At 36.5% G+C, this 25,737-nt stretch overlaps 2 protein-coding genes, 2 long non-coding RNA genes and 2 pseudogenes across 7 annotated transcripts; 4 read left to right on the top strand and 2 right to left on the bottom strand.

Annotated features, from left to right (window-relative positions):
* Positions 1 to 1,751: 1,751 nt before the first annotated feature.
* Positions 1,752 to 6,010, top strand: LOC147540086 (Tetratricopeptide repeat (TPR)-like superfamily protein). Of its 2 annotated transcripts, none has more exons than XM_086642020.1 (3): positions 1,752 to 4,563; positions 4,651 to 4,744; positions 5,628 to 6,010. In XM_086642020.1, exon 1 carries the CDS (start codon positions 1,961 to 1,963, stop codon positions 4,202 to 4,204), a length of 2,244 nt encoding a protein of 747 aa, XP_086498146.1. In that variant the 5' UTR covers positions 1,752 to 1,960; the 3' UTR covers positions 4,205 to 4,563; positions 4,651 to 4,744; positions 5,628 to 6,010. The 2 variants fall into 2 exon arrangements, with proteins under 2 accessions (XP_086498146.1, XP_086498145.1); XM_086642019.1 differs by having other exon boundaries at positions 1,875 to 4,563; positions 5,565 to 6,010.
* A 978-nt stretch (positions 6,011 to 6,988) lies between these two features.
* LOC147540085 (eukaryotic translation initiation factor SUI1 family protein) lies at positions 6,989 to 12,206 on the top strand. The gene is made up of 7 exons (XM_086642018.1): positions 6,989 to 7,677; positions 8,693 to 8,883; positions 9,013 to 9,107; positions 9,203 to 9,619; positions 10,518 to 10,626; positions 10,941 to 11,580; positions 11,913 to 12,206. The coding sequence occupies exons 1-7, from the start codon at positions 7,431 to 7,433 to the stop codon at positions 12,032 to 12,034; spliced, it is 1,821 nt and encodes a 606-aa protein (XP_086498144.1). The 5' UTR covers positions 6,989 to 7,430; the 3' UTR covers positions 12,035 to 12,206.
* Positions 12,207 to 12,722: 516 nt separating this feature from the next.
* On the bottom strand, positions 12,723 to 14,218 carry LOC147540084 (putative carboxylesterase 18 pseudogene; annotated as a pseudogene). Its single transcript, XR_015225685.1, has 2 exons — positions 12,817 to 14,218; positions 12,723 to 12,775 (listed from the first exon to the last, which is right to left on the bottom strand). The product of XR_015225685.1 is annotated as a putative carboxylesterase 18 pseudogene (transcript).
* A 4,844-nt stretch (positions 14,219 to 19,062) lies between these two features.
* On the bottom strand, positions 19,063 to 20,677 carry LOC147540083 (putative carboxylesterase 18 pseudogene; annotated as a pseudogene). Its single transcript, XR_015225564.1, has one exon. The product of XR_015225564.1 is annotated as a putative carboxylesterase 18 pseudogene (transcript).
* A 1,237-nt stretch (positions 20,678 to 21,914) lies between these two features.
* On the top strand, positions 21,915 to 23,604 carry LOC147540082 (uncharacterized). The gene is made up of 4 exons (XR_015225595.1): positions 21,915 to 22,136; positions 22,218 to 22,268; positions 22,715 to 22,855; positions 22,922 to 23,604. It is a non-coding gene; the product is annotated as an uncharacterized LOC147540082 (long non-coding RNA).
* A 1,095-nt stretch (positions 23,605 to 24,699) lies between these two features.
* On the top strand, positions 24,700 to 25,721 carry LOC147540081 (uncharacterized). Its single transcript, XR_015225594.1, has 3 exons — positions 24,700 to 25,160; positions 25,335 to 25,411; positions 25,506 to 25,721. It is a non-coding gene; the product is annotated as an uncharacterized LOC147540081 (long non-coding RNA).
* Positions 25,722 to 25,737: the final 16 nt, after the last annotated feature.

The following is a 25,737-nucleotide window of genomic DNA, read 5'->3' as shown; positions in this document are numbered from 1 at the left end:
GCTTCCTGCACAAAGACTAAGTTGTTGAGATTGTCTAGCAAGTCATCATCTTGAGTTGGACCCAAGCTAGTTTGTGTTCAAAAGTTTCCTTTTGAAAAGTAAATTTCAGCAATATGAAATCGATGCTACTTGCATTACCCTTGTAACTCTAGAGGAGTGAAGTTAACCTAAAAGTCCGATATCTACTCGGAAACAACCGAAATATTAAGAAAAATGAGTTAATCGAAACTGGCTGAGCCAGACCCGCCCATGAAATGAGATGGGATGCGAATGGGCAACCTAGAAAGAGGCTTACCCGAGCATATAGTTCGTCCAATAAGATAAAGATATGTTTAGTTAGTTTTAGGTTGGTTACTTATAATAAAATTTACCTACCTCCATTAAACATCTACTAAAACCAAGAGAGGTTTATAGATAAATGAGAGTACTGGGTTGGTTCTTTGCAAATAATCATGTCATAGATAAATGGGATAAGAAATGATAAATAAATAATGTCTTGTTTTATTGAAATATCAAATCTAAATTACTCCGAAGCTCATCAGTCGTTGTCCGATGAGCCTGTTTCTAAAAGGCCGCGGCCTTGGGGAATAAAGAAAATTCTCCGGGGAATAAATTTTCGAGGGAATCCAGATTTTTTTGAAAATTCTCCGGGGAATAAATTCTTGAGGGGAATACATAATCCATTTTTTTGAAAGTTCTCCTCCATCTCATCTGTTCTCTCTTCCACTTCATCTTCTCGACACCTCGTCATCTTCTCCGGCGAAGGTCGCCGCCGGCCAATTTTCCGGCCAAATTCAAACATAAATTTTTTTTTTTTTTTTTAAATTTTCTCTCTCTTTGTCTATTTTTTTATTCTTTTCTCTCTCTCTCTAGAACAGATCTAGAGAGAGAGAGAAGGTCTCACGAACAGACCACAAAGGTCTGTTCGTGAGAACAGATCTGTTCATGTTAAGAACAAATCAATCTCTTTATGGATGTTAGAAAGTTCTTAGGGCAACTAATAACTGATCAATCTCCTTTAATCTGTAATACCCTCTGATTTAATTTATCTTGGGTTCATGTTAAATCCCTTTTGGTATTAGTTCCAGGGGAATCAAAAGTTTTGATCTGACTGGTTGATCGTCAACGAAGCTTCAAATTTATGAAGGTGTGTTTTCCAATTCATCATTCAAGGTACTACACACGATCATCTATAGAATTAGGGTTTTCTTCATTGGGGCTACTTATCGTGAACAAAATTTATTGAGGCGCTTGGGTTGTTTAATTTTTGAAAATTGTGTTAGTTTTGTTCTTCCGAGACTAGGTTAGTCAGATTATTGAAAATGGAATCTTCTAGTAGCAATTCAAGAGGATTTCGGATGCAATTCTCTGCTGCCAATTTCATTCAGTGGCCATTATTATCCTTTTTAGATTATTTTGGTATTCTTCGAACAAGATCAAGTAATCAAGAAACAGAAGGTTTGGTATTCTCTGAAGTTTTTTTCCTTTTTTTTTTTTTTTTTTTTACGTTTGAAGGTTGCTGGCCGGAAAATTGACCGGCCGGCAACTTTCGCCGGAGAAGATGATGAGGTGTCGAGAAGATGAAGTGGTAGAGAGAGGTGATGAGATGGAGGAGCCTTTTTTCATAGCATCTTCTAAAATTAGAAGCCCCTTAGCAATAAAAAGAAACATAAAAAGTCAATCTTATTTGACTAGTTTTAAGCGAGTCTTTATTCCCCGGAGAATTTTCTTTATTCTCCAAAGCCGCGGTCTTCTAAAAGGGCCCATCATGGACTACGTGCGAAATATTTTTCAGTTTTCTTATCTAAACATGCCCAAAAAGTACGACGTTCTGAATTTTTGGAGTTTAAAATGTCAGATCCGAAGTCATACATGTCCATCCGTACCCCAGCTCCATCCAATTCGCATCCAATTAACAAAATGAGTTTCACTGAGTAATTGGAATACATCCTCCTCTTTCATGTTCCAGGCTAGAGCAAAATGCTTCCTTTTCCTCTTTACTCGGGGCCTCAGCACCATCACGGTAGCTCCATCTACAGTCACAGAACCAGGACCTCTTTTAGAGGTCATCCGCAACCTCTGTTCACAAGGCCAACTTCACAAAGCTCTCTCAATATTCTACACCCATAATCAAAATCACCCACATTCCATCTCTTCAAATACCCAAATCTTTACCACTCTCCTCCACAATTGCGCTCTTAACAAGTTCTTCTCAGAAGGCCAAACCCTTCATCGTTACTTTCTCTCACTAAACTACCAACCTGACACATTCATTACTAATCATCTTATCAATTTTTATGCAAAATGTGGGGATTTAGAGCATGCCCACAAGTTGTTTGATGAAATGACTCAAAGAAATGTTGTCTCTTGGACTGCCTTGATATCTGGTTATTGTCAACATAAACAACCTGATGAATGTTTTAAACTATTTTCTTGTATGATTTCTTATATTAGGCCGAACGAAAATACTTTAGCAAGTGTTCTTAGCTCTTGTGATGGTGATCGTTGTCGACAAGTACATGCATTTGTAATGAAAACTTGTTTTGATGCTTATGTTTACGTAGGAAATGCTCTCATTACAATGTACTACAATAATGGTGGTGATGGGTGGTTAGTTTTTTTAACAATGCCTTTTCGTAATCTCATATCGTGGAATTCGGTTATTGCGGGGTTGCAGTTACATAATCAAGGTATTCAATCACTCGAATTGTTTTCTAAAATGCATAGAACTGGTGTTGGGTTTGATCGAGTGACGCTTTTAAGTGTAATCACGTCTTTGTGTTGTTATGATGATTTTGGCGAAAATGGTGTTGTTTTGGGTCTTAAGGATTGCTGCCAATTGCATTGTCTTGCAATGAAATCTGGGTTTTTGTGTGAAGTTGATATTGTGACGTCGTTGGTTAAGGCTTACTCCAAACTTGGAAAGGGAACTAATGATTGTTATAAGCTCTTTTTAGAGATGAAAGGTAATCAAGATATTGTATTGTGGACTGGAATGATAACAATTTTTGCAGAGAGAAACCCAGAAGAAGCTCTTTTAATTTTTTGTCAGTTGAGGCGAGAATGCTTGGAACTAGATTGTTATACCTTCTCGATTATTATAAAGGCATGTGCAGGTTTTGCAACTGAACGACATTGTTCAGCCATTCATGCACTTGTTATCAAATATGGATTTACTGGTGATCTGGTGCTATCTAATGCTCTAATACATGCCTATGCTCGAAGTGGTGCAATCATGTTATCTGAACAAGTTTTTGATTCTATGGAGATTCGGAATTCTATATCTTGGAACTCTATGTTGAAGGCTTGCGCAATTCATGGTAGAGGCAGGGAAGCATTAGAACTCTTTGCAAGGATGGATGTAAAACCAGATTCGACCACCATTGTTGCACTACTCTCGGCTTGCAGCCATGCTGGTTTGGTAGATCAAGGAACTGAAATTTTTGAAACTATGTCTGAGAAGTACGGTATCTCTTGTCAATGTGATCATTATGCTTGTATGGTGGACATTCTTGGGAGAGCTGGGCGGATTCTTGAAGCTGAGGCTCTGATTAATAGAATGCCCATGAAACCTGATTCTGTGGTTTGGAGTGCACTTCTCGGTGCTTGCAGGAAACATGGCGAAACAGAGATGGCTGAAATGGCGTCAAAAAAGCTAATGGAATTGGAGCCTAGGAAATCGTTAGGATATACTTTGATGTCAAATATATATTGTTCAAAGGGTAGTTTTAATGATGCAGCTTTTATCAGGGAGGAAATGAAAGGATGTAACGTGAGGAAAGAACCCGGCTTGAGTTGGATTGAGATCGGCAATCATGTTCACGAATTTGCAGCTGGAGGGGCACGTCACCCGCAGAAAGAAGCCATATATCACGAACTTGAAGGACTCATAGGACGGTTAAAGCAGATAGGTTATGTACCAGAGATAAGTTTGGCTTTGCAAGATATGGAAGAGGAGCAAAAGGAAGAGCAACTGTATTATCACAGTGAGAAGTTGGCTTTGGCATTTGCTTTGATGAATACATATAGATCGTTTTCTGGAAGCAATGTGATTAGAATAATGAAAAACATCAGGATTTGCATCGACTGCCATAACTTCATGAAGTTAGCATCTGATCTCGTTGAAAAGGAGATCATAGTTAGAGATGCAAATCGTTTTCACCATTTCAGCGGTGGAGTTTGCTCGTGTAGTGACTATTGGTGAACCACAAAAACCTAAAGTAGTATCTTGATCTAGCCAGGTTTAACTCACTGGTTTCCCTTTCTGTTTGAGGCTGTATTCATATAGTTCTACCGGTTCTCTTTCCAAGGTAGGGGTGAGTTTGATCCAGTTCAGAAAATTATTACTGAAAGAGTACGGTCGAAGAGAGATGAAACGCATGAATCACCACAGAGAAAGTAGGGTCACCCTTAGAGCTGTTATAGAGCTTCCATGGGAAATCCAGTAGATGAAGGGGATGGCCCTTATCCATTGCTCATTCAGTTCAGAGGACATTTACAACACCAGATTGATTTTGGATAGCTATGATGGCTCCAATAATCATTTCTGGATTTCAACATTGGGTAAATAGACTTTACTCTGATATCATCGACATTGATTGCCTAAATCTGTTATTGTATCTGTTACACTGATTTATCTTCTATTTTCAGATGTAGTTGGAGAAAAGTTGGAAACAATAGCACTGTGGATCTTGTGCTATATAGAAAGCAAAGACAACAAGTAATGATCCGTGACACAGACAAGGTAATTTTTCACAATCAGATACTCTACCTCCTCTTGCATACCACTGCTAGATTCGCTATACTGTTTTAAATTACTTCAGCATTTGAGATTCTAAAATTGGGCACTGGAATCCTAGCCTTTATCAACCCAATATTTTGTTTGGAGGTAAATGGTTAGCTATTTGTGTAGTTAACTTTACAATTCTTTGATTAACTAGTTAAATTTGTGAGATGGAATTTTTGGACGTAAGTGTTGTTATATGCATCATAGGAATTATATTGTCGTCGAAAATAGTCCAAAATGCACTACGACCCGGAATAACGTACAAAAGAGTTATACCCCTAGCATTCTGCATACTTAACATGGTAGCTTACTGCATACTGGTATTGTTCCATGTGCCATAGCGTAACATTTGTTTTTTTTAGTCATCTTGGAATCCAAAATTGCAAGGCATGGCAAGGAGAAATAGTGTCTCCAAACATGAGTTTGTTTAAAATGAATCTAGTTGGGCTTATGAGGCTCCGGTATCCTCAAGTTCTGGTCCAAATTGGTTTCATGGATAATGGTATGGCCCAAGTTGCCATCTGAAAACCTAATGAAGGAGCTCATGAGAATTAAAGCTCGTGATATATGCTCATAGGATGGCTAACAAACAACTAATGATAATCTAGAGCATCATCTAAAATGACCTTGAATGTGAGGTTGGGCAGGTAGCCAACCAGACTTAAACAGCATGGAGCTTGAATTGTTTTGGAAATGGTTTATTTTTGGGGGTTGGTAATTTGCCAATATACTTGTTTCTATACTCTGGGATATATTAATGTGTCTTTTCTCTCTGAAGAAATCTTCTTCCTTAATTCATGGAATGATTTGTTTAAAATGGGATTACTTGCTATTCCAACAGATGAGTTTAAGAGTACACGCACCATTTCGACAGAGACGAGGACACAATTTCAGCACTGATGGAAAAGGATAATAAGAAGAATGTCGATGACTAATATAGTGCAACAGAATCAGTAAAGTGACTAACAACGAGGATAGTAGGCGAAAAAAATAAATGGCGTATCTTCATAATTTTGGTGGACCGACCAACCGAAATCATAATTCTCATATCTCCGTATAACTCATCATATATCTGTATGTTTTTTCTTCTTCAGTTGTTTCAATCACCTGTTAAGAAAAAGAATTGAGAGGAAAACTTTGTGAAAATTGTATGGAAAAGGACAAGCCATTATAATTTTGTGCTTTTGTAGGGATGCATATACACAAATTTGGACAATGGCAAAACAGAGAAATTGGGTCTGGTTATTTCTTTTTTGTTGCCATGGTCTGGTTAATCTTGGTTAGCAGACATGTCAATTTTTTAAAAACTTCGTCTCTCTAGTTAGTACAAACCAATCAAATATGCATGACTGTGCAAATTCCTGCAAATCTATGTAAATCAACACAAACTATGTGCAGATATAACATATAGCACTGGGTCGAAATAAGAAGAGGAACTTTAAGAGTAAGAATAATGCCACTCCAACTCGACATGCAGCTCAGTTTGTGACTCAAAAACTAATGGATCACATAAGTAAGGAGCGGGATTTTAAGAGTATGAATAATGCCGCTTGAACTCAACACGGAGTTGAATTTGTGACTCAAAATCTAGTGGACGACAGAAAAATATGCGTGTTTTAGTTGCCCCCGTAATACTAGATAAAAATAAGGCCGAATAAAAAAAATTCTCTAGAGAATAAAAATTTAGTCAATAAATAGACATTTTTTTTTCCAGAATTTGACTTGATCAAATATTGCCCCTTAATCTTCATCTTCTCTCTCCCTCTATCTCTCTCTATCTATCTATCTAGCTCTCTCTCCCACTGTCTCCCACCATCTCTCTCCTATGTAGATTATGATATCGTACAGGGCTCTAAACAGAATTTTAGATATTATACCTTAGAGTCTTATCCCAACTTCCTGTAGCTAAGAGATTCATCTCTGGAATCCAAGCTAGTTGTTTAATCGGGGCTTCGTGCACAGCAACAGTAGTGGGTTGTCCACCAGACATCAATGACCACATTTTAACCTGTTTATCGCAACCTCCCGAAAGAACAGTGGTTCCATCATTCTTCCAAGCTGAACATAAAACCTAACATGAATACAACAAATCGAACTTTTACAGGCTGACCATGTGATATTGATGCTTTTGGGCATACTGGCTAAATTAGCTCCTGCATCCCAACATCTAACCTGTCAAATTGTCAACAAACAAGAACAGACGTTCATCACTGACAATCCAGAGAGAGAGAGAGATTATTCTTAGTCGCAAGAAGATGAAGATTAGGGGCAATATTTGATCAAACGAATTTTTGGATTAAGATAAAATATGTCCGTGAGAATATACAAAAAAACATGGATTTCTTAGAAAAATTATTCTCTGGAGATTATTCTTTATTCCCGAAGCGGAGGCCAAAAATAATTGTGCAATTATGAATCTTGATTCAACCATCATGATATCCCCTCGGCCGACTCAAGGTTGGGTTTTGTCGGTTCAGCTCAAAGCTGGAGCCAAGGGTTTGTTGCGTGTGCCGTTTCACTACCGAGAGCTCCCAGAACTTTCCTTCCCAGCTCTCAACTCTCTCCGTCTTCGTAAACGTGTAATCACAATCCCAAAGAACTTTTAAAGATATCATACTGTATTGGATTAATAGTAGTAATAATAATGTTCAAGAAATCGATTGAAGCGAAAGCTCTTCAAAGATTATCAGGTGCTGATAGAAAGAAATTGAGAAGAACAGCTAAAGAAAGGTTTCCACAAGCCACAGATGCTGATATTGATCTCATTCTTCCTCCTAAAGTTGAAATTACTGTTTCTAAGTATCCAAATCGAACCCTTGTTTATGGTATTGAAGGTGGTTTTCCTATGCTTTTTGATGTTGATGGCAGAGGAAATGAAATTTACCCTACTGGTATTGTATCCTCTCTCTCTCTCTCTTTATAATAACATTTTGTTTGAGCTAGAATGTGAAATTCAGTAATAAAACCTAATTAATTCTTTCTTGAATCCCTAATTCAAGCTTTCTAATGATTGCACCAAGCTAGAAGAATTAATTAGAAATGGTGTTAATTTTTAAACTTGATTTTGGACTTACTTTATTTCTTGTTCATCAATATTGGGGTTCTACAAATAATGAGAATTTCTCTTATATTAGGTTAAGAGAATAAATGAAGAGATATGTGTAAGAATTAAGATTTGGAATTATGTCGAATACCAAATGACTAGAGAGTTCGTGACGACAAATAAACAATAAAACGTAATATTAGAGAGAGACCCTTAAGATGATCCAACTTGGGTTGGCTGTATAGCAAAAGACCTACTCAATATAACTTATCCGCTGAAGATAATTCTCCAAATTTCGAATCTCCAATGGGCACGAATTGGAGATACCCTAGTTCTGTGTACACGGCATTTCTAGGCTGTCCTTAGTCCATGTGGGTCTATTCTCAATACCAAAACTTTGATACTTGGGAGCGTTAAATATAATACATTGATCTGTAGAACATATACATTCCAAAAAATTGTAGTAAAAAGTTCAAAACCTACACGTAGTTGGAGAAATTGAATAGATGCCTAAAAATAATTTCGTCAAAGAAAAACGAGAAAAGAGTAGAAGCTGACCTCTAAAGGTTGACATGTAGGGTTAAATAGAGGAAGAATAGTTTGATGTTTTTACTAGTCTCAGACTCCCAGAGAGCTAATGAAGTCAAGCTAAATCATAGGAATACAAGAAAGATATGATTTGCATATCAAGAACTTGAGTGACGGTTCCTTGCCAAGGAAGAGGAGCAGAGAGAATTGAGATTATCCTCAGCATCTACTGTGTTTCCCTGAGAACAGTTCGATGCTTTATTTGAAGAAAAAGTTTTGGGATTTAGCTTGTTAAATTAGCCAAACAATAAAATTATTCCTTTTTGTACTTGTAGTTTTTGCTATGTGGATGGCTCCTGAACTCCTGCCAGCATTCATGCTAAAAGGTGGTGAAGTTTCTCGCTTTATCATTGGAGGAGCAGATTTGATGTTCCCAGGTATTAGTGTACCTGGAGAAGGACTACCTTCATTTTCACCAGGGCAGCCATGGGCAGTAAAAGTTCCTGGAAATCTAGCTCCAATTGCAGTAAGCTTATCCTAATCTGCACAGTCTGTACTCTATATTTCTTTGATGACAAGTGTTTTATTAGATTTAGGTACCGAGTAGCGAGCACTTTTCACCCTTTCTATTTTTGATATATTGAACTTTATGCAGGTTGGAAGTACCACCATGAGTAGCTCAGAAGCACTAAAAGCTGGCTTGCGTGGAAAGGCTTTACAAATAATGCACTACTATCGTGATTCACTTTGGCAAGTACAATTACTTCAAAGCATTTGATTAACTTATTTGCTTGGGTAGTTAACTAGTTTTTTTGACTGTTATTAGCTGTATTTCTTTGTTTTAGGGAATCGGTAGAGGGCCATTATGTGCCAAATGCAGGGTTTCTAGAAGATGTTGTGTTTGAAGATCCTGAGTCATATACTTCAAATGGCGATTCCGAGAACACACCTAGTGATCACACAAATGGTGAAGCTGTTGGAGAGGAACAAGATATCTCGGCTGTCTCTAGTGTCCATTCAAAACAAGAGCCTGGTTCGTCAAAGCAAGTTAATATTGACCCAGAAACTCCAGAACAGATAACCTCAGATATGAGTAGTTTGAGAGTAACAGATAGCGTTCCCGCTGAAGAATCAAACGTTGAGAAGGAGCAGCGATCTCTGTCTACTGAGGAGGTTGATGACTTGTTGGACAAATGCCTTTTGCAAGCGTTACATTCTACTGTCAAAGATAAGGACCTGCCCATGCCTGGAAGCACGTTCTGGTAATATTCTTGCTTTCTCTTCATGTATTAAATGCAATCACAAAAAGAGCACATTTATTTGCATACTTAGTACTGTAGTTGCTCACAGTAAGGACTCAATCCCCACCTAAACCATGTATCCAGCAAGAACATCATCTCTATAAGAAATTAGTCCTTTCAAATGAAGTAGAAGTTTAGTTTTATATGGCGTTCTTAGACATCAAGGTTAAGTGTACATTGTAGTTAGGGACACAATAGTCACTTGGCAAAGCGAACCCTTAGTGAACAAGGCGCAAACTACAAACCAGAGAATGCGTAAAGGACATGCCTATTTACGAGAAAACAAACATAAATTCTATGAACCAATGGCAGTGCTTTAAAATATTAAAAAGAAAAATAATAAACGATATTATGTTAATATTAATATTTATCTGACTTCTTCTCCTTCTTTTTCTGCTATGGCGCGTGGGCAGTTTATTGGTAATAAAGGTGTTCGCGTTTGTTACGTGTTATTTTTTGTTCCCTTTCCTGTAAAATCACTTGTCAGTAAGGCATCCGCTCATGCAAACACTCACACATGAGAATTTTCAAAAAAAAAAAAAAACACTCACACTTGAGGCATACCTGAATAATGAGGGATTCTGTAGAATTGTAGATTGTTGGTGTTCTTTAAAAAAAAACCAATCAAGTGTTATTCCTCAAACCTCGGTGGTGGTACGTTCCATAACCCATGATGTATATTGAACGTTATGCTTCATATTGTCCTGCAACTGACCAACAAAGAATAAATTTATAATCTCCTAAATGACAACCAGTACAGCAATTTAAATTGAGTCAATACATGTTTATCTTGAGTTTGCCATCATTTCTTGGTTGTGACTCCCAACATATGCTACTACTTACTGGCGTGCTTGTGTAGGTCAAACCATGTATTGCCTTGCAGACCTGCAGGAATTACATTGGACATCAAGAAATCATCACACAAGAAACTCTCGAAGTGGTTACAATCTAAATCCTCGGGTGGATTGGTGCGGCTTCTACTTCTTTTAAAGCTTCAGAATAATATAGTAACTTATATGGAAAAAAATTCTTCCTTAATTCAGGAAAAAATTTTATATGGAAAACAAATTAATGCTGCGTAGGACAATCTTATGGGTCTTATTTTCTTGTGTTTGTCATTCTTTTTTTACTTTTATTTTTTTATTTTCGATTTTCATTTTGTTTTTCATTGGCTAGAGACTATATAGGGCAATTCTCTGATGTTTAGACTTTTGACCTGATCTTTGTATTCTTCGCAACTTGATCAAATATTTTCTCTGCTCATATTTCCTTATTTCAACAGATATCATCGAAGGAAGACAAGCATAAGAAGGAGGTTATGCTATTAGCTGTTAACCGGAACCACCAAGACTACAAAGCCTTCAGACCGGAGAAGCGACAAACAGTGGTGGTTGACCACAGAATTGAATCCGTCGCCAATGAAGGTCGTCCACCTTTTGAGGTGGTAGAGGTTTACAAATCATCTGTACATGTGAATCCTATCTTAGCATCAGTTGGAGCAGATACGGGAAAATATTATAGTGCATCAGAGGCCACTGATATTGTATTTAATTATGTCGAAAAGGAGAATTTGGTCAAGCCAACTAACAGAGCTCTCGTAATTTTGGATGCAACACTATGTGATGCACTCTACAAGGGAACCCTTAAAAAGGGTACTACTTATCCTACTGAGATTCATAAGAAAGATATAGGATCTGCATTTTTGAACAGGATGCAACCTCACCACAGAGTGACGAGGGGAAATGATGCAGTTGTGAGGAAAGGTGCACTAAAAACTATTCAGATAATGACTGAACGTCGACAAGGAAACAAAAAGGTAACAAGAGTCTCTGGATTAGAATCGTTCTTGATTGATGCAGAAGTTTTGGCTTCGGAGCTGCAGAAGAAGTGTGCTTGCAGTACAACAACGGCTGAACTTCCAGGTATGCTGTTTTTCCTTTATGCTGTTCTTTTCTTCATTATTATGTTATCGGTTAACTGTAGAAAGGAGTATGTAAATAACATAAAATGGTCAAGTTATAAATGAAAAAATGACTGTTATGAAGGCCACAAGGCAACACCGGACTTTTGAAATAACGATAAAAAGGGATAACACCATTACAGAAATTGTCGTTATTCTGACATCCTTCAATTAAGAAGCATCTAGTTGTATCATCTACTCTGCTAAGTCTGTCCATAATGGAATATAGTGCATCCTAGTTTGCCGCACAATTACACCTCAACTGAGTTTCCAAAACCTAAAATTTTCTTGCAGGTAAGAAAGGGTACGAGGTTCTTGTTCAAGGGGGAGTGATAGATGACCTAGCAAAATACCTTCTTGAGCACTATAGTGTTCCGAAAAGATATATTGAAGTGCTTGACAAAACTAAAAGATGAAAACGTGTAAGTTTTTTTCTTTCCTTTTTGTTTGTTTTACTTGCATCGAGTGAAGAAGGATAGTATTCTATAGCTTTTATCAACTTCTGCTGAACGTCATACGATAAGTGTATGCATGACAGAGACATGAAATTTTATTTCGAAAGTATAACTTTACGGTGTTTTCGGTTTATAATGACTGTTTAGGATAATTTTGTGAATCTCAACACTTGAGAGATTTTCTTTTTGAAGATTAAGGCAAATGTTTGAGAAGCTGTAAAATGGTGGTTCCATTCAAATTTTCAAAAAGAAAAACTGTAAAATGGTGGCTTATGGTTTATAATTATTGGCCCTCCCTATATTTAAGAAAATGGTTAAAAGCGTCTCCTTTCAAAACACAGTCCCATATTTTTTTCCAATATAAAGTTGGTGTTCTTGAGCTGATTTGGTTACAAAACCTGTACCAAGTCAGTTCACCGAGAACTATCGAATATATAAATCAAATCGGGCTAGATTTTGTAGTCAATTGTGGTTCAAATCTTGTGAATTAAACTCGAATTTCAACTCTAAAACATGAGCTGAATTTGTCCGAGTATACTATTTTCGGTAGCCTTTAAGTCAAATTTTACTATAAAATTGGATCCGAGATCATTTCTTTAAATAAAATACTGTCAATTCAAATTTACCAAGTAAAAGAGAGCTTATGATATGATGCCAATAAAACTGATGGGGATGGCCTTTAAATCTTCCCTTTATTTTTCACTTTTTTTTTTTTTTTTTGTTGAACTCCCTTTATTTTTCACTCAATATATAAAAACAACAGTCTTTCAACAGCTTATTCAAATGAATCAGATCCCAATTCCCACATGATAACAAACTTCAATCAAACTGAAAAAAACACGAAAAAAGTCTTCTGGAACCGCCTGTTGAGACACCAAATGAACCGCCCAAGAGTTTCTCTATTGGACGGTTCACTTGGGTGTCCCAACAGGCTGTCCTTGTAGTCATACTGAAAAAACACACATCATTTGTTGGATAATTTCTCAATGAAATCTTTGAGTTGAGATATAAAGAGAGAAGAATCAGCCAACTCAGGAAATGAATAAAACCCATGAATACTTTGTGGGTATTCAACCAAATAAGCTTCTTTCCCGTTTCTCTTCAACCCTTCATAATACCTTCTCTGCCAATCTTGTAACGGATCAAACCCACCAATTACCACTAAAGTTGTCGGAAATTTCTCCAATCCCGATATATCGGCCGATTTTGGACCAAAAACGTTAACTACTTCATGATCTCTGTCACATCCTTCTGGTAAAAACGCTTTCCACATCCAATCTGTACGTTCAACCGATACTAAAGGAGCGTTTTTCATTCGGTTCTCAGAATCGGTTCTCTCTTCTCCACCAAAAAACGGTTGGATTCCTACCAATCCAATTACTTTTAATTCTTGGAAATCAGATTTCGATACACGGACTGCTACATGATGAGCTATATTTCCTCCGGCACTATCTCCGACAATAAAACATCTCGTCAGATCGGCGTTCACCGGAAAGTTTTCGAACTTCTTTTGATTGAGAAAATCCAAAACGTCGTAAGCATCGTCATGTTGAGATGGGTATTTGAATTCCGGTGAGAGACGGTAGTTGACGGAGACGACGATGACGGAAAGTTCAAGAGCGAAACGACGGCAGAGGTCGTCAAAGCCTTTTGAAGCAGGAGAGAGAAAAGCGAATCCGCCACCGTGTAAGAAGATCAAGACGGGGAGAGTGGTGGTGGTGGTGGTGGTTGGGGTGTAAAGACGAAACCAAAGATTACGAGTGGAGTCAACTGTAATATCAGAGATATTGAGATTAGGGAGTTGTTTGGAAGGAATTTTGGAAGTGACGTCGAAGAAATTCCAGAGACGGCGGTTGACGGTGCCGTTAGAACGACAGGAAAAATCAGTAACATTGGAGATGATTGAGATTGCAAGTTTAGTTTTCCATGGTAGAATAGGTGAAGTACTCATATTTGTTTCATGAGACATTTCTCTCTAAATCCGAAATCTCTAGCTCCAACCTTGTAGAGGTTTTCAATGGAGTAGCTAGATAATGTTTTTGTAGAAGAAGATTTTTAGGGTTGAGATTTTTAGTTGACTTTCTTAGTATATATAAAGTCATCTTCCATTATTGAGAGAAAAAAGAAGAAGATAAATTTATGTGTTCAAAATGAGTAGCAGAAAACACGTGAGTTTTAGAAGCGTGGGCCGTGGCTAATGCGGGGTGCTCTTTTGTGAAATACTGTAGAAAATTTTAAGAGCTCCCGCCAATATTTATTAGGGTTAATTCTATTTTGGCCCCCTAAAGACGACTAATTCACCAAAATGGCCTCCTAAAGATGATCAGCTTCTATTTTGGTCCCTTTTTAATTTTTTCTGTTAGTAAACTTTAACTGCTGGGTTATCTTTTCATTTTCTACCCTTCTCTTCAAAACTCTTTATCTCCATGTCCTTTGTCAATTTCTTCTTGTCAGATCGCCGGTTGTCGAAAGTTAACCAATCACCGACCGGCGACCACCATTTAAAAAAACAAAAACTTTTTATTTTTTTTCTTCTCATTGCTCCTCTCCTTCAACAATCAACTTGAGCAATACTTTTCAACAGTCAATTTCCTACTCAGATCATTATGTGAATGAGAAACACAAAGTTCTTCAATTTCTCATAATCTTATTCATCCCCCTCATAATGAACCCCCGACCCTTGTTTTCATGGTCCACCATCACCGAAGAGGGTAAAGAATTAGGAATCAATGGTTTTCTATAAATGGATTTCAATATCTAGAGAGAGAACAAATTTGTTCCTGAGTTAGAGTGAGAAGATTAAGAGTTTGGGATACCCTAACCAAAAATTTATATAATCAGACAGAAGGGAAAACGATGACTGGGACAAACACCCTTTTTTAATAAAGGATATTGTCTAGAAGTCCTTCTCGAAATTTAAAATATAGTCCTTCGTAGAAATAAAGTTACCTATTTAAAAAAAATAACCGTGTCACTTTTAGAAATAAAGTATATAATTTAATAAAAGAAGAAACAAAAGATATTGCAATAGTTAAAAAAAGAAATTGAAATATCTTTCTCTCTCAATAAAATAACTAATTTAAGAAAAAAGAAACAAAAGAAAATAAACAATAAGTATAATACTAAAAAATTAGGGTATCCACTGTATAATAATAATAAATATGAGAAATCGTCAAATTTATTTGGTACAATTGTACGTGCCCTAGGGCACGGGATATATCCTAGTACTATCTAAGAAGAAATGAAAGAGATCGATAATCCTATATACTTCCTCTATCCCAAATTAAGAGTCCACTATTCCTTTTTTGGATGTCCCAAATTAAGAGTTTCATTCCTTTTTTATCACATAAAATTTCATACTTTTTCATAAATACCCTTTCTTATATATTTCCAATATATGGTGCATTAATTAAGCTAATTAAGACATTTGATTATTTCCAATACAACAACTTGTTTTCCAATGAACAAATTCATTCTTTTTGGATTAATCAAGTGAGAAATTAATATGGTTACATGTATTTCTAGAGTGAAAATTGTAATCTTTGAATTACTTCAAGAAAAATTATCAAATAAATAAGCGCAAACATGGAAGAAGAGAAAATATGAAAATAAGTTGGATTCCCAATATAGGACTCTTAATTTGGGACGGAGGAAGTATAAGAAATTTGAGAAGATGAAATCTGCGAGAGAAGTTCGTCGGCGTGAATTACAAGTCAAATTTGATTTGGCAAATGAGGTAGTGAGAATTGAATTGGTATGTCGGCCACCATTGTACGCCGGTTATTGCTGGAGTGGGAAGAGAAGAAGGCCATGAGAGAGAGAGGAGAAAGATGAGAGAGAAAAAGTGGCGACGTGAGTTTTTTTTGCAAACAAGTGGTGATGTAAGTTGTAATAGTGTTTTGATCTGTTCTGGTTGCTGCTACTTCAATGGGAAGAAGAAAAAGCAATTGATTTAGGAAACCGTTGAAGTAGTAATAATAATATACCTAGGTAACCCTTTCCAATCCCAGAGACATCAACAACAAGATCACCTTCCTTGAAGATTTCATCAACAACAAGTCTCTGGTAAGATTCGAAACCCTAGAGAATTTTGCTACAAAAATCCTGAATGGGAATAGCCCCAATTTTGTATAAATACCCAACCCTGGTTATGTGACTTCTTTATCCCAATTTGAACAACATCATACCCATGAAACTCCTGAAGATATCTCATAAGAATAGCCCCAATTTTGTTCAAATATCCAATCCCTGGTTTTGTGACTTCCTTATCCCTATTTGTTCAAATACTCCAACACCTGCTCCCATGCTCATTGTGATGATACTAGTAACTTTGTTACTTTTTTTTTTATTTTGTTTTGAATCAATTTGAAATGGAGAAAAAGAAGAAGACAAGAGGGATGATGTGTAGTGAGAAGATGCCCTAATTATAGTTCTTAATGGGTTAACTCCTTTTAGAAATTAATTGTAACTGAAAGAGGGCAGAAGAGAGAAACAAAATGGAGAAAGAGAGACACAGGTGATTTGCTGGAGGAAGTGGTGGTGATGGGATGAGGGGAGAAAGGAGAAGATTTTTTTTTTTTTTTTTAATAATGGTGGTCGTCGACTAGTGACCGTCAACCTCCGGCAACCGGCGATCTGACAAGAAGAAAGTGACAAAGGACATGGAGATAAAGTGTTTTGAAGAGAAGGGTATAAAAGGAAAAGATAACCCAGCAGTTAAAGTTTACTAACAGAAAAGATTAAAAGGGGGGTCAAAATGGAAGCTGGTCATCTTTAGGGGGCCAAAATGAAATTATTTCAATTTATTATTAGCGACCTCCAACGGTTGGCACCCCCAAATTTCGAAAGTGGTTAAGAACACCTTCTCTCAAAACAGGAACTCCCACTATCGTGCCTTACCAAAAAAACAGTGGATTCGACCCAATTTTAGGTCACAATATTTCTACAAATTTGTTTTGTAAAAAAAGATAATCATGGGTTCACAGATGGTAATACAGTGGAGTGGTCCAAGCGAATTCGAACTCAAACGGTAGTGCAAATTACATTTGAGAGATTTTATAGGCAATACCTTTTTATTGTAAAGGCAATGTATTTTGCAAACTCGACCCGGTCAATTTATTATGACCAAGTTTGGTTAAAGGCAATGCAATCTCCTGCCTAGGGCCGGCCCTGGGCCTGGTCGCCTAGGGCCCCCAAATTTAGAGGGCCCCCGATTATGTAACATTATATATATAGATAATATTATTATATGTGTTATTTTATGCACATTTGTATCACATCTGTTTGTGTAGTAAAGTTGGTAGACTAGTTTATTAGTGAACCTAAAGTCAGAGGTTCGACACCCACAATTTGCAATTTTAGTTTTTATACTTTTTCAACTTAAAGTGTAGGGGTCCCGTCGATAGTTCGCCTATGACCCCCCAAAAGTTAGGGCCGGTACTGCTCCTGCCCGCCACCTTAATCAAATTATGTTTTTCTTCATTCATCTTCCCACTTCCTTCTTTATCTTTACCTTCATCCTTCCCTCTTTTTATTATCAATACAAGATACGACATCTCACTAGTTTCTTGGTAGTCATTGACTAATTAAGGTTTTTCCGATCCAATTTTTCCTATGCGCTTGTTAAATTTTTATATTTTGCTTGCAGTAGTTTTTGTGGCAGAGATGCAATCAGTTTGTAGAAGCATTAGTATTGTTCAAACCCAGTTGACAAGGATTGTTCTTACTGAATCATCAAATGCTAAACAAATCTTCGGTGTTCGTGGAATTATTGCCTCTTCTCCTATCCGATTAGTATGTTCTAAATCAATGTTTTTTTTTACAAGTGTTTTGATTTAATCCATATAGGCTTTCTGAGATGAACTGTGTTTTTAACATTTGAAGTTTGACAATGGCTGAAATTTATGGAGGAAACTGAAGATGATTGACAAGAATAGATGATTTGGGAGTGACGGTCTAGAATGGATTTGCTTTGTAAGAAACCGTTGCATGAACCCTTATATTTAGAAAATTCACTCAAGGTCGCCCGACGAAAATTCACTCTAGGTCGCTGGGCGAAAATTTAGTCAAGGCTGCCGGTCGACGACCCCACGACAATTGGCGCCGTTAATTCAAACGTTGGTTGAGGCATTGCCTCTTAAACATACTTGCCTTTAGTATTTAAAAACTAGGGGATGCCTTCTAAAACTTCTCGGCTGTCTAAACCTGGATATGAGCTATTCGGCCCAATTTCGTTACAAGGTCTATTTATAGGCCTTACAGGCCAGCCCGGTAACCCATTTATGGGCACCAAATAATCCCACTGGAGACATCTCTCCCTCCTCTGTCTCCCCTTTGGTAGGGGTCGTAGGCCAAGATGGAAGTTTGGGGTGGTCCATTATGTCTCCCATTAAGATTTCCATCAATAAATCACACGAAGTTATTTTCCCCACCAATAACCTTAAAATGGTAGATGGCACGGGCCCACTAGAATTGGGTAGATAATCAAACTCAAAGACCCATAAGAGCAAAAATTAATGTTATGGTTGTTGGAAATTTCTACAGGTTATCAAGACTTTTTGCTCAGTATAGCAGTATCTCACATAGTCTGTAAAATGAAATTTTTTTTTTTTTAAAAAAAAATGAAGGACGCCGGCCGGTCGCTGAAATTTTTTATCTGCCAGCGATCCTATCAGAGAAAATGACGTGGCAGAGAGAGGTGATGAGATGGAGGAGAGAGAGTAACATACATTTAACGATAACGAGAAATAATCGGTCATCTGGATATTTTTGATAAAGTAAGGGGTTTCGTGGGAAGCCGGTCACAAAGTAGGGGCCTTTCGGAAAATAACTATTATATTGGGTTCCTTGGGGTCATTTAATTTTATATTATATCATAATGGGTTAATTCCGTTATGACTCCCAATTTGTGACCAATTCATCGTTTTGATCTTCATAAGGGTCCGACAGTTTGATTTGACCTTAAAGGCTAAATTTTTTACGAAATTATCTTCGGGAGCCAAATGAAATTATTTCTCAAAAAAGATTAAAGACATAAAAGCCACATCACCTCTTTCTTTCTCCTCCACCTCACCTTATCTCTCTTCCATCACACCGCTTCCTATCCACCTCACCTTTCTTCTTCGGCGAATGGTCGTTGGCCGGAATAAAAGAGAAATTAGAGAGAAGGAAACTCCTTCGTCGGAGGTTTTAGAGAGAGAAACGAGAGAGAAAGAATGATCCCCATTTCCTCATGAAATAAACTTCAATCATACTACATTCAAAAAACTGAAAAACACATCATTTGTTGGATAATTTCTCAATGAAATCTTTAAGTTCAGATCTAAGGAGGGAAGAATCAGCCAACTCAGGAAATGAATAAAACCCATGAATACCATCGGGATATTCAACCAAATAAACTTCTTTCCCATTTCTCTTCAACCCTTCATAATATCTTCTTTGCCAATCTTGTAACGGATCAAACCCACCAATTACCACTAAAGTTGTCGGAAATTTATTCAATCCCGATATATCGGCAGATTTTGGACCAAAAACGTTAACTACTTCATGATCTCTGTCACATCCTTCTGGTAAAAACAATTTCCACATCCAATCTGTACGTTTAACCGATACTAATGGATCATTTTTCAATCGGTTCTCAGAATCGGTTCTCTCTTCTCCACCAAAAAACGGTTGGATCGCTACCAATCCAATTACTTTTAATTCTTGGAAATCAGATTTAGACACACGGACTGCTACGTGATGAGCTATATTTCCTCCGGCACTATCTCCGACAATAAAACATCTCGTCAGATCGGCGTTTGCCGGAAAATTTTCAAATTTCTTTTGATTGAGAAAATCCAAAACGTCGTAACAGTCTTCATGTTGAGATGGGTATTTGAATTCCGGTGAGAGACGGTAGTTGACGGAGACGACAATAACGGAGAGTTCAAGAGCGAAACGACGGCATAGGTCGTCAAAGCTTTTTGAAGCAGGAGAGAATAAAGCGAATCCGCCACCGTGGAAGAAGATCAAGACGGGTAGAGTGGAGGTGGTGGTGGTTGGGGTGTAAAGACGAAACCAAAGATTACGAGTGGAGTCAACTGTAATATCCGAGATATTGAGATTAGGGAGTTGTTTGGAAGGGATTTTGGAAGTGAGGTCGAAGAAATTTAAGAGACGACGGTTGACGGTGCCGTTAGAACGACGGGAGAAATTTGTAACATTGGAGATGATTGAGATTGCAAGTTTAGTTTTCCATGGTAGAATAGGTGAACTCATATTTGTCTCGGACTTTTCTCTCTCTCTAAATCTTAGATCTCTAGCTCCAAGCTTGTAGAGGTTTTTGAATGGAGGAGGAAGATATTAGGGTTCAGATTTGTAGTTGTCTTTCTTGGGATTATCATACTCCATTATTGAGGGGGACAAAAAATAAATAAATTTTGTGGGTTCAAAATGAGTAGCAGAGTCATCCTTTGGTCTAATTGGTAGTGGTACACACCTCTCTTAAGTTCACGAGGTCGTGAGATCGAATTTCGGTGGAAGCAGTTGTCATCAAGATTTATCTTATATAATTTAGTCTATAAATAATGTAATAATTTGTCGGGCTTTAGAGTCTTTTTCATTCTTGATTTAAATTAGGCGGTTATCATGTTTATTACATCTTCATTATGCATCAATACCTTGTAACGACTAACATAGATCATAGTCGAATTCTCAAAAAACAAAATAAGTATCAGAAAACACGTGACTTTAGAAGCGCAGACGGTGGCTAATGCGGGGTGCTCTTTTGTAGTTTAGAAGCGTGGGCCGTGGCTAAGAACACCTTCTCCCAAACACATGAACTCCTACTATCGTGCTTACCAAAACACAGTGGATTCGAACTGATTTTAGGTCACAAAATTTGTTCAAACTCTACTGATTTCAAAGAGGCCGGAAAATGTGACAAATTTTCCTACTTCTTCTTCTTCTTCTTCTTCTGTTCTTTATCGTTCAAACTCGAAAAACACAATCCTTATTTATCTTTCTAAGTTTAATTCTATGCGTTGTAAACATTTGAAGTTTCTAAAGTTGAGATAAACTCTAAAGCTTTTGAAATTAAGACAAATTCTAAAACCTCCCTTTGTATCTTTAGACGAATCTAAACTGGATAATCTCATTGGTTTTTTATTTAGATTTTAGTTACACGGCCTATTCGGCCCAATTTCGTTACACAGCCTGTTTATAGGCCAGCCTGGTAACCCATTTATGGGACCACTATTTATAAGAAATAATCCCACTCGAGACATCTCTCCCTCCTCTGTTTCCACTATTTATGTCTCCAATTAAGATTTCCATGGATAGATCACATGAAGTTACTTTCCCCACCAATAACCATAAAAATGGTAGATGACTTGGGCCCTCTAGAATTGGGTAGATAACCCAACACAAAGACCCATAAAAGCTAAAATTAATGTTATGGGTTTTTTTTTTTTTGATGAGGAAAATGTTATGGGTTTGGTTGTTGGAAATTACTAAAGTTATCAAGAATTTTTGCTCAATATAGTGTCCCACATCTATTATATAAAACACAAACTTTTTTGCTGACTGGGACAAACTCGGAGACAAATCCAGCCGTCTGTTGCGATTTTGATAGCATCCTCACCTTTTGATCTATTACCTCCCTTGAAAAAAAGAATTTTGTTCACCCATCTAACATCACCCTCCACAAAACCGTTTGAAATCTTAAATGATGGGGTTAATTGTTGGCCATTAAAGTTTCAGTTTTGAAACCAGAAATGATGGGGTTAATTGTTGGTAATTAAGGTTTCAGTTTTAATTGTTGACCATTAAGGTTTCAGTTTTAATTGTTGACCATTAAGGTTTCAGTTTTGAACCAAAACAACAAAAAAAAGAAGTTGTTCACTCCCTCAAATATATGTAACAAAAAGATGAGATAGGCTTTCATCTAATTTCATTCTTGAGAAATATGGCCGTCCCAGAGCAATCATATTCATCCTAGAGCAACTCATCAGATTCTTGCACCTCTTCCAATCAATTAGAAAATCCTTTTCCTTGATCAATGTTCATGCTCTTTTATTTTTAGGTGAATTTGATTTATTTCTGACAAAGATTTAGTAATGGTTTATAGTTGTTCTTCTAATGTTATCTGTTATCCTTCCCACAGTTCTACGATTGCTGACATGGTTGAAAGAAACAACTTACCAACACGAATTGGGTAACTTCAGCAACCCTAATACTCAATTTAATTGTTTTGATTTTCAATATCTTTCAAGTTATTCTATTAGAAATTTGAAATCAGGGATTTTGATTTGCTCTTTGGTTTTAGGGTTAATATAATAAATGTTCTTTTCAACAACACATTATATTATGTTCTCTCTTCTTTTTCAATTGATAGATATTAGTTACATTTATTTATGAATGTTTTTTTATGTCTTACATAGATTTTCACTTACAACTCATATATCAATTTCCTTCTGTTTTTTTATGCTAAAATGTTCGATGAAATGCCTCAAAAAATAATAAGATGTTTTGAAAATGCTAAGGTAAATATTAATAAAGATATTCAAAATGTTTTTTTGGAAATGATAAAAGAAACAAATCCATGGAAGTCCTAAACATCTTCATAATAACGTAGATTTTGATTTTTGTTTTGTTATATAGGCTTTTCAAATGTTGAAACATGGGAATTAGGTTAAATTTCCTCTCTATGACACAATGAGATTTGGGGAAAATCGAAGGGGAAAAGGCTAGCGATTTCAATGTTATCTTAGTAAAAACCAGAGAAATATGGTGCAAATTTAGGTACGTGATTTTGATGTTGAGCTTAAAAAGAGTGAGAATTATGTTGTTGAAGAAGTGTACATGCAGGTAACAGAGTATTAGCTTCTAGGAAGACGAAAAAGGAAGAAGAATGAAGATGAAACTGACAGTTATGTAGCTGATTAAAGATAATTTAAGGAGTGGAGCTTCGGCTTCTCCTTTAAACAAGATGCGTGATAACAAGAAGAAGGTCAAACTTTCAGAATTTCCCAGTGAAATGGCAGAGAAGGAAGATACTGCAAGTAGATGCCTGTCAAAAGATGATATTATCTTGAGTCTTTAGGTAAGTCAACAATGTTGGACGCTGAAACGGTTGATTTAAGACAATCGTTCGAGGAGTTGTTCTTGGAGATCTTTGTTGCAACTCTGGATACTTCACATATATATGAGGAAGCCGTTCTCGATCTGTTTAGGGTTTCTTTTCTGCATACACAAATTCACTCTATCTTGAGGGTTCCAATTACAATAGATTTAAGGAATTCATGGTTAATCGGTGTGATGAAAAGATGAAGGACTCTTATTAGAACCAGAAGGAAGGGTACGAGATGTCAATTCTAGAGCTTAATGTTGTTCAACAATTCGTTGACGTAACACCCTATTTTCATCACTCATGTGGGTAAGTTGGGAATAGATTTCATAACACTTAAACACAAACCAAGTCTACACAATTTATCTATGCAACCCATTACCCAAACTTTGTGAAATATCAATGAATGATTATTTTTTGGATATTTTTTTTATTTTGGGTGAACAATACTGTAAACACGGATGACAAAACAAACATGTTTTCTATTTGGTTGAGCTTAACATTGTTGCTTCCAGTCTTTTGTTTGTTTCCATTTTTTCCTTTACACACATAGGTATGGATTAAGGTAACTTAATTTTTTTTTTTGATGAGATGATTAAGGTAACTTAATTGATGAATAAGATTGTAATCCCATTAAAGTGACCTCCTTTTATACGTATTAGTCTAATAGAATGTCAACATTTGATATCGGTTAAGATAATGAACAAAAATAAAAATGTGTAGTTAATGGAATATGTGGAGACGAAGTATTTTATTGAACTAGCAAAGTTGGTTGTATGATTCATTTTGTTCGCAATAAATTGTCGCTAATAATAGGGGGAATTTTCTCAATTATATATTACTCTTCATCTTGATCGTCTGCATTTATTTAAATATGTCAGAAAACATCCATAAAACTAACTGATTTCAAAATATGTTGCTCAATTAAGAAGGGTTGGAAAAGAATGGTGACTTGGTGAGCTATGGTTAGCCAAAATCACGCTTTTTTCATTATTTTCTATCACTTTTATTCTTTCAGGTTGTCTTTTCTCACTTTTATTAAGAGTATGGTGTTTTGGTCAGATGCTTCGGCACTATGAAAATTTTCTGTTTTACATAGAAAAGAATCGTCATTGAATTCAAGAGTTTAAAGATAAAGATGTTAGTTTTAAGCAACTTTAAGTTTCTACATAAATTATGCTGACATTGTATTCATGTTGTAAGATAAGTAATATAAAGGCGTTCGTTTCGGCAACTACGTCATGTTTAGTTTATAATAATAAGAAGACTTCGAAAAAGTCTTACTTTTTTACCAGTTCAAATTTCATCTTGTACCAAAGACATCCGTGCCGAAAGGCACGGGTTATTCCTAGTCTATTATATAAAACACAAAGTTTTTTGCTGACTGGGACAAGCCGAAAGACATATCTAGCCGTCCGTTACTATTTTGATAAGATACTCACCTTTAGATCGGTTACCCACCTTGATTTATTGACCTACTCAAACAAGGAAGTGACTAAGCTCTTTAATCTGGTAAGTTATCTTTACTAGCGCCTTATTCTCCCCGGTTACAACATTGATGAAGAAATTGATGACCTGATGTTACAAAACTAATGAAGAAATTGATTATGATATCTTTCCCATTATCTTCTCCTTCCCGCGTTTCATTTCTTCACCTCTTCAATCTTCAATTGATTATGGAATTGCATCTCAGTTATGTTTTCTGAGAAAGATGGGAATACTCACAGCGACTTTCGGCATTGTCGACCTGTAGATTACTGGATCAAGATTGTTTGTAAACCTGAAATTGATTTAGGGTTAGGGTTTTGTTTCATGAAATTGATAGAGAGAGATACCAAATTCTGTGAAAATTAATGGCGGCAGGTGTCCTATCAACTGGTCTTTTGACGTTTATGTTTTCTAACTAAAAAGTTGAATTATGTCCTTCCTTGTAGCTTTGCTGTTGCACTTAAATCTCAGAGTGAGAAGATTACAGGAAAGGTTAGTTTCTTAGTTACTGGAAATTCATGTTTTTATTTTTCAATCGTTTTGATGCACTTAAATCTCAGAGTGAGAAGATTACAGGAAAGGTTAGTTTCTTCGTTACTGGAAATTCATGTTTTTATTTTTCAATCGATTTGATTAGGTTTTGATGTTTCAATTTTATTGGTTTAGAGACACGATTCAGTATATGTGAAGGCCGAGATGGAACTGAATTTTCTAATGGAGATGTCTTAATTTTCCCTGAAATGGTTAGATACAAGTAAATTTTGAATCCTAAAATTATATTAGGTCTTCGATTGTACCCAATTGTGTGAGATGTCCGATTCCATTTCATGATTTCAGGTTTAGGGGTTTAGGGTTTCATGTATCATGGCAGAAGAATGATTTAAGGTTCAGAGGTTTAGGGTCTGGAGGCTGGAGAACAACATAATCAAAGGTTCCGTTTTGTAGTTATCTTTTTGGTTTTCCACATCTGGTTTACGACCAAAGAGAAGCCTTCAATAGGGTTTTGTTTTGTAGTTATCTTCTTCATTTTTGTAGTTATGATTTCAAGTTCAATCTTGGATGATGTTAA

Source organism: Eschscholzia californica, unplaced genomic scaffold, assembly GCF_041429995.1.
Source record: "Eschscholzia californica isolate CP2 unplaced genomic scaffold, dmEscCali1.0.p SCAF_5, whole genome shotgun sequence".
NCBI classification, from domain to species: domain Eukaryota; kingdom Viridiplantae; phylum Streptophyta; class Magnoliopsida; order Ranunculales; family Papaveraceae; genus Eschscholzia; species Eschscholzia californica.
The sequence above is the reverse complement of the archived record's forward strand: the minus strand, read 5'-3'. Positions and strand labels throughout refer to the sequence as shown.

Bases quoted from the DNA above. Each gene is read 5' to 3' on its own strand.
- LOC147540086 (XM_086642020.1), top strand. From the start codon at position 1,961: ATGTTCCAGGCTAGAGCAAAATGCTTCCTTTTCCTCTTTACTCGGGGC.
- LOC147540085 (XM_086642018.1), top strand. From the start codon at position 7,431: ATGTTCAAGAAATCGATTGAAGCGAAAGCTCTTCAAAGATTATCAGGT. The intron at 8,884-9,012 runs GTAAGCTTATCC...AACTTTATGCAG, and splicing joins GAAATCTAGCTCCAATTGCA to GTTGGAAGTACCACCATGAG. The intron at 10,627-10,940 runs GTGCGGCTTCTA...TTATTTCAACAG, and splicing joins CTAAATCCTCGGGTGGATTG to ATATCATCGAAGGAAGACAA.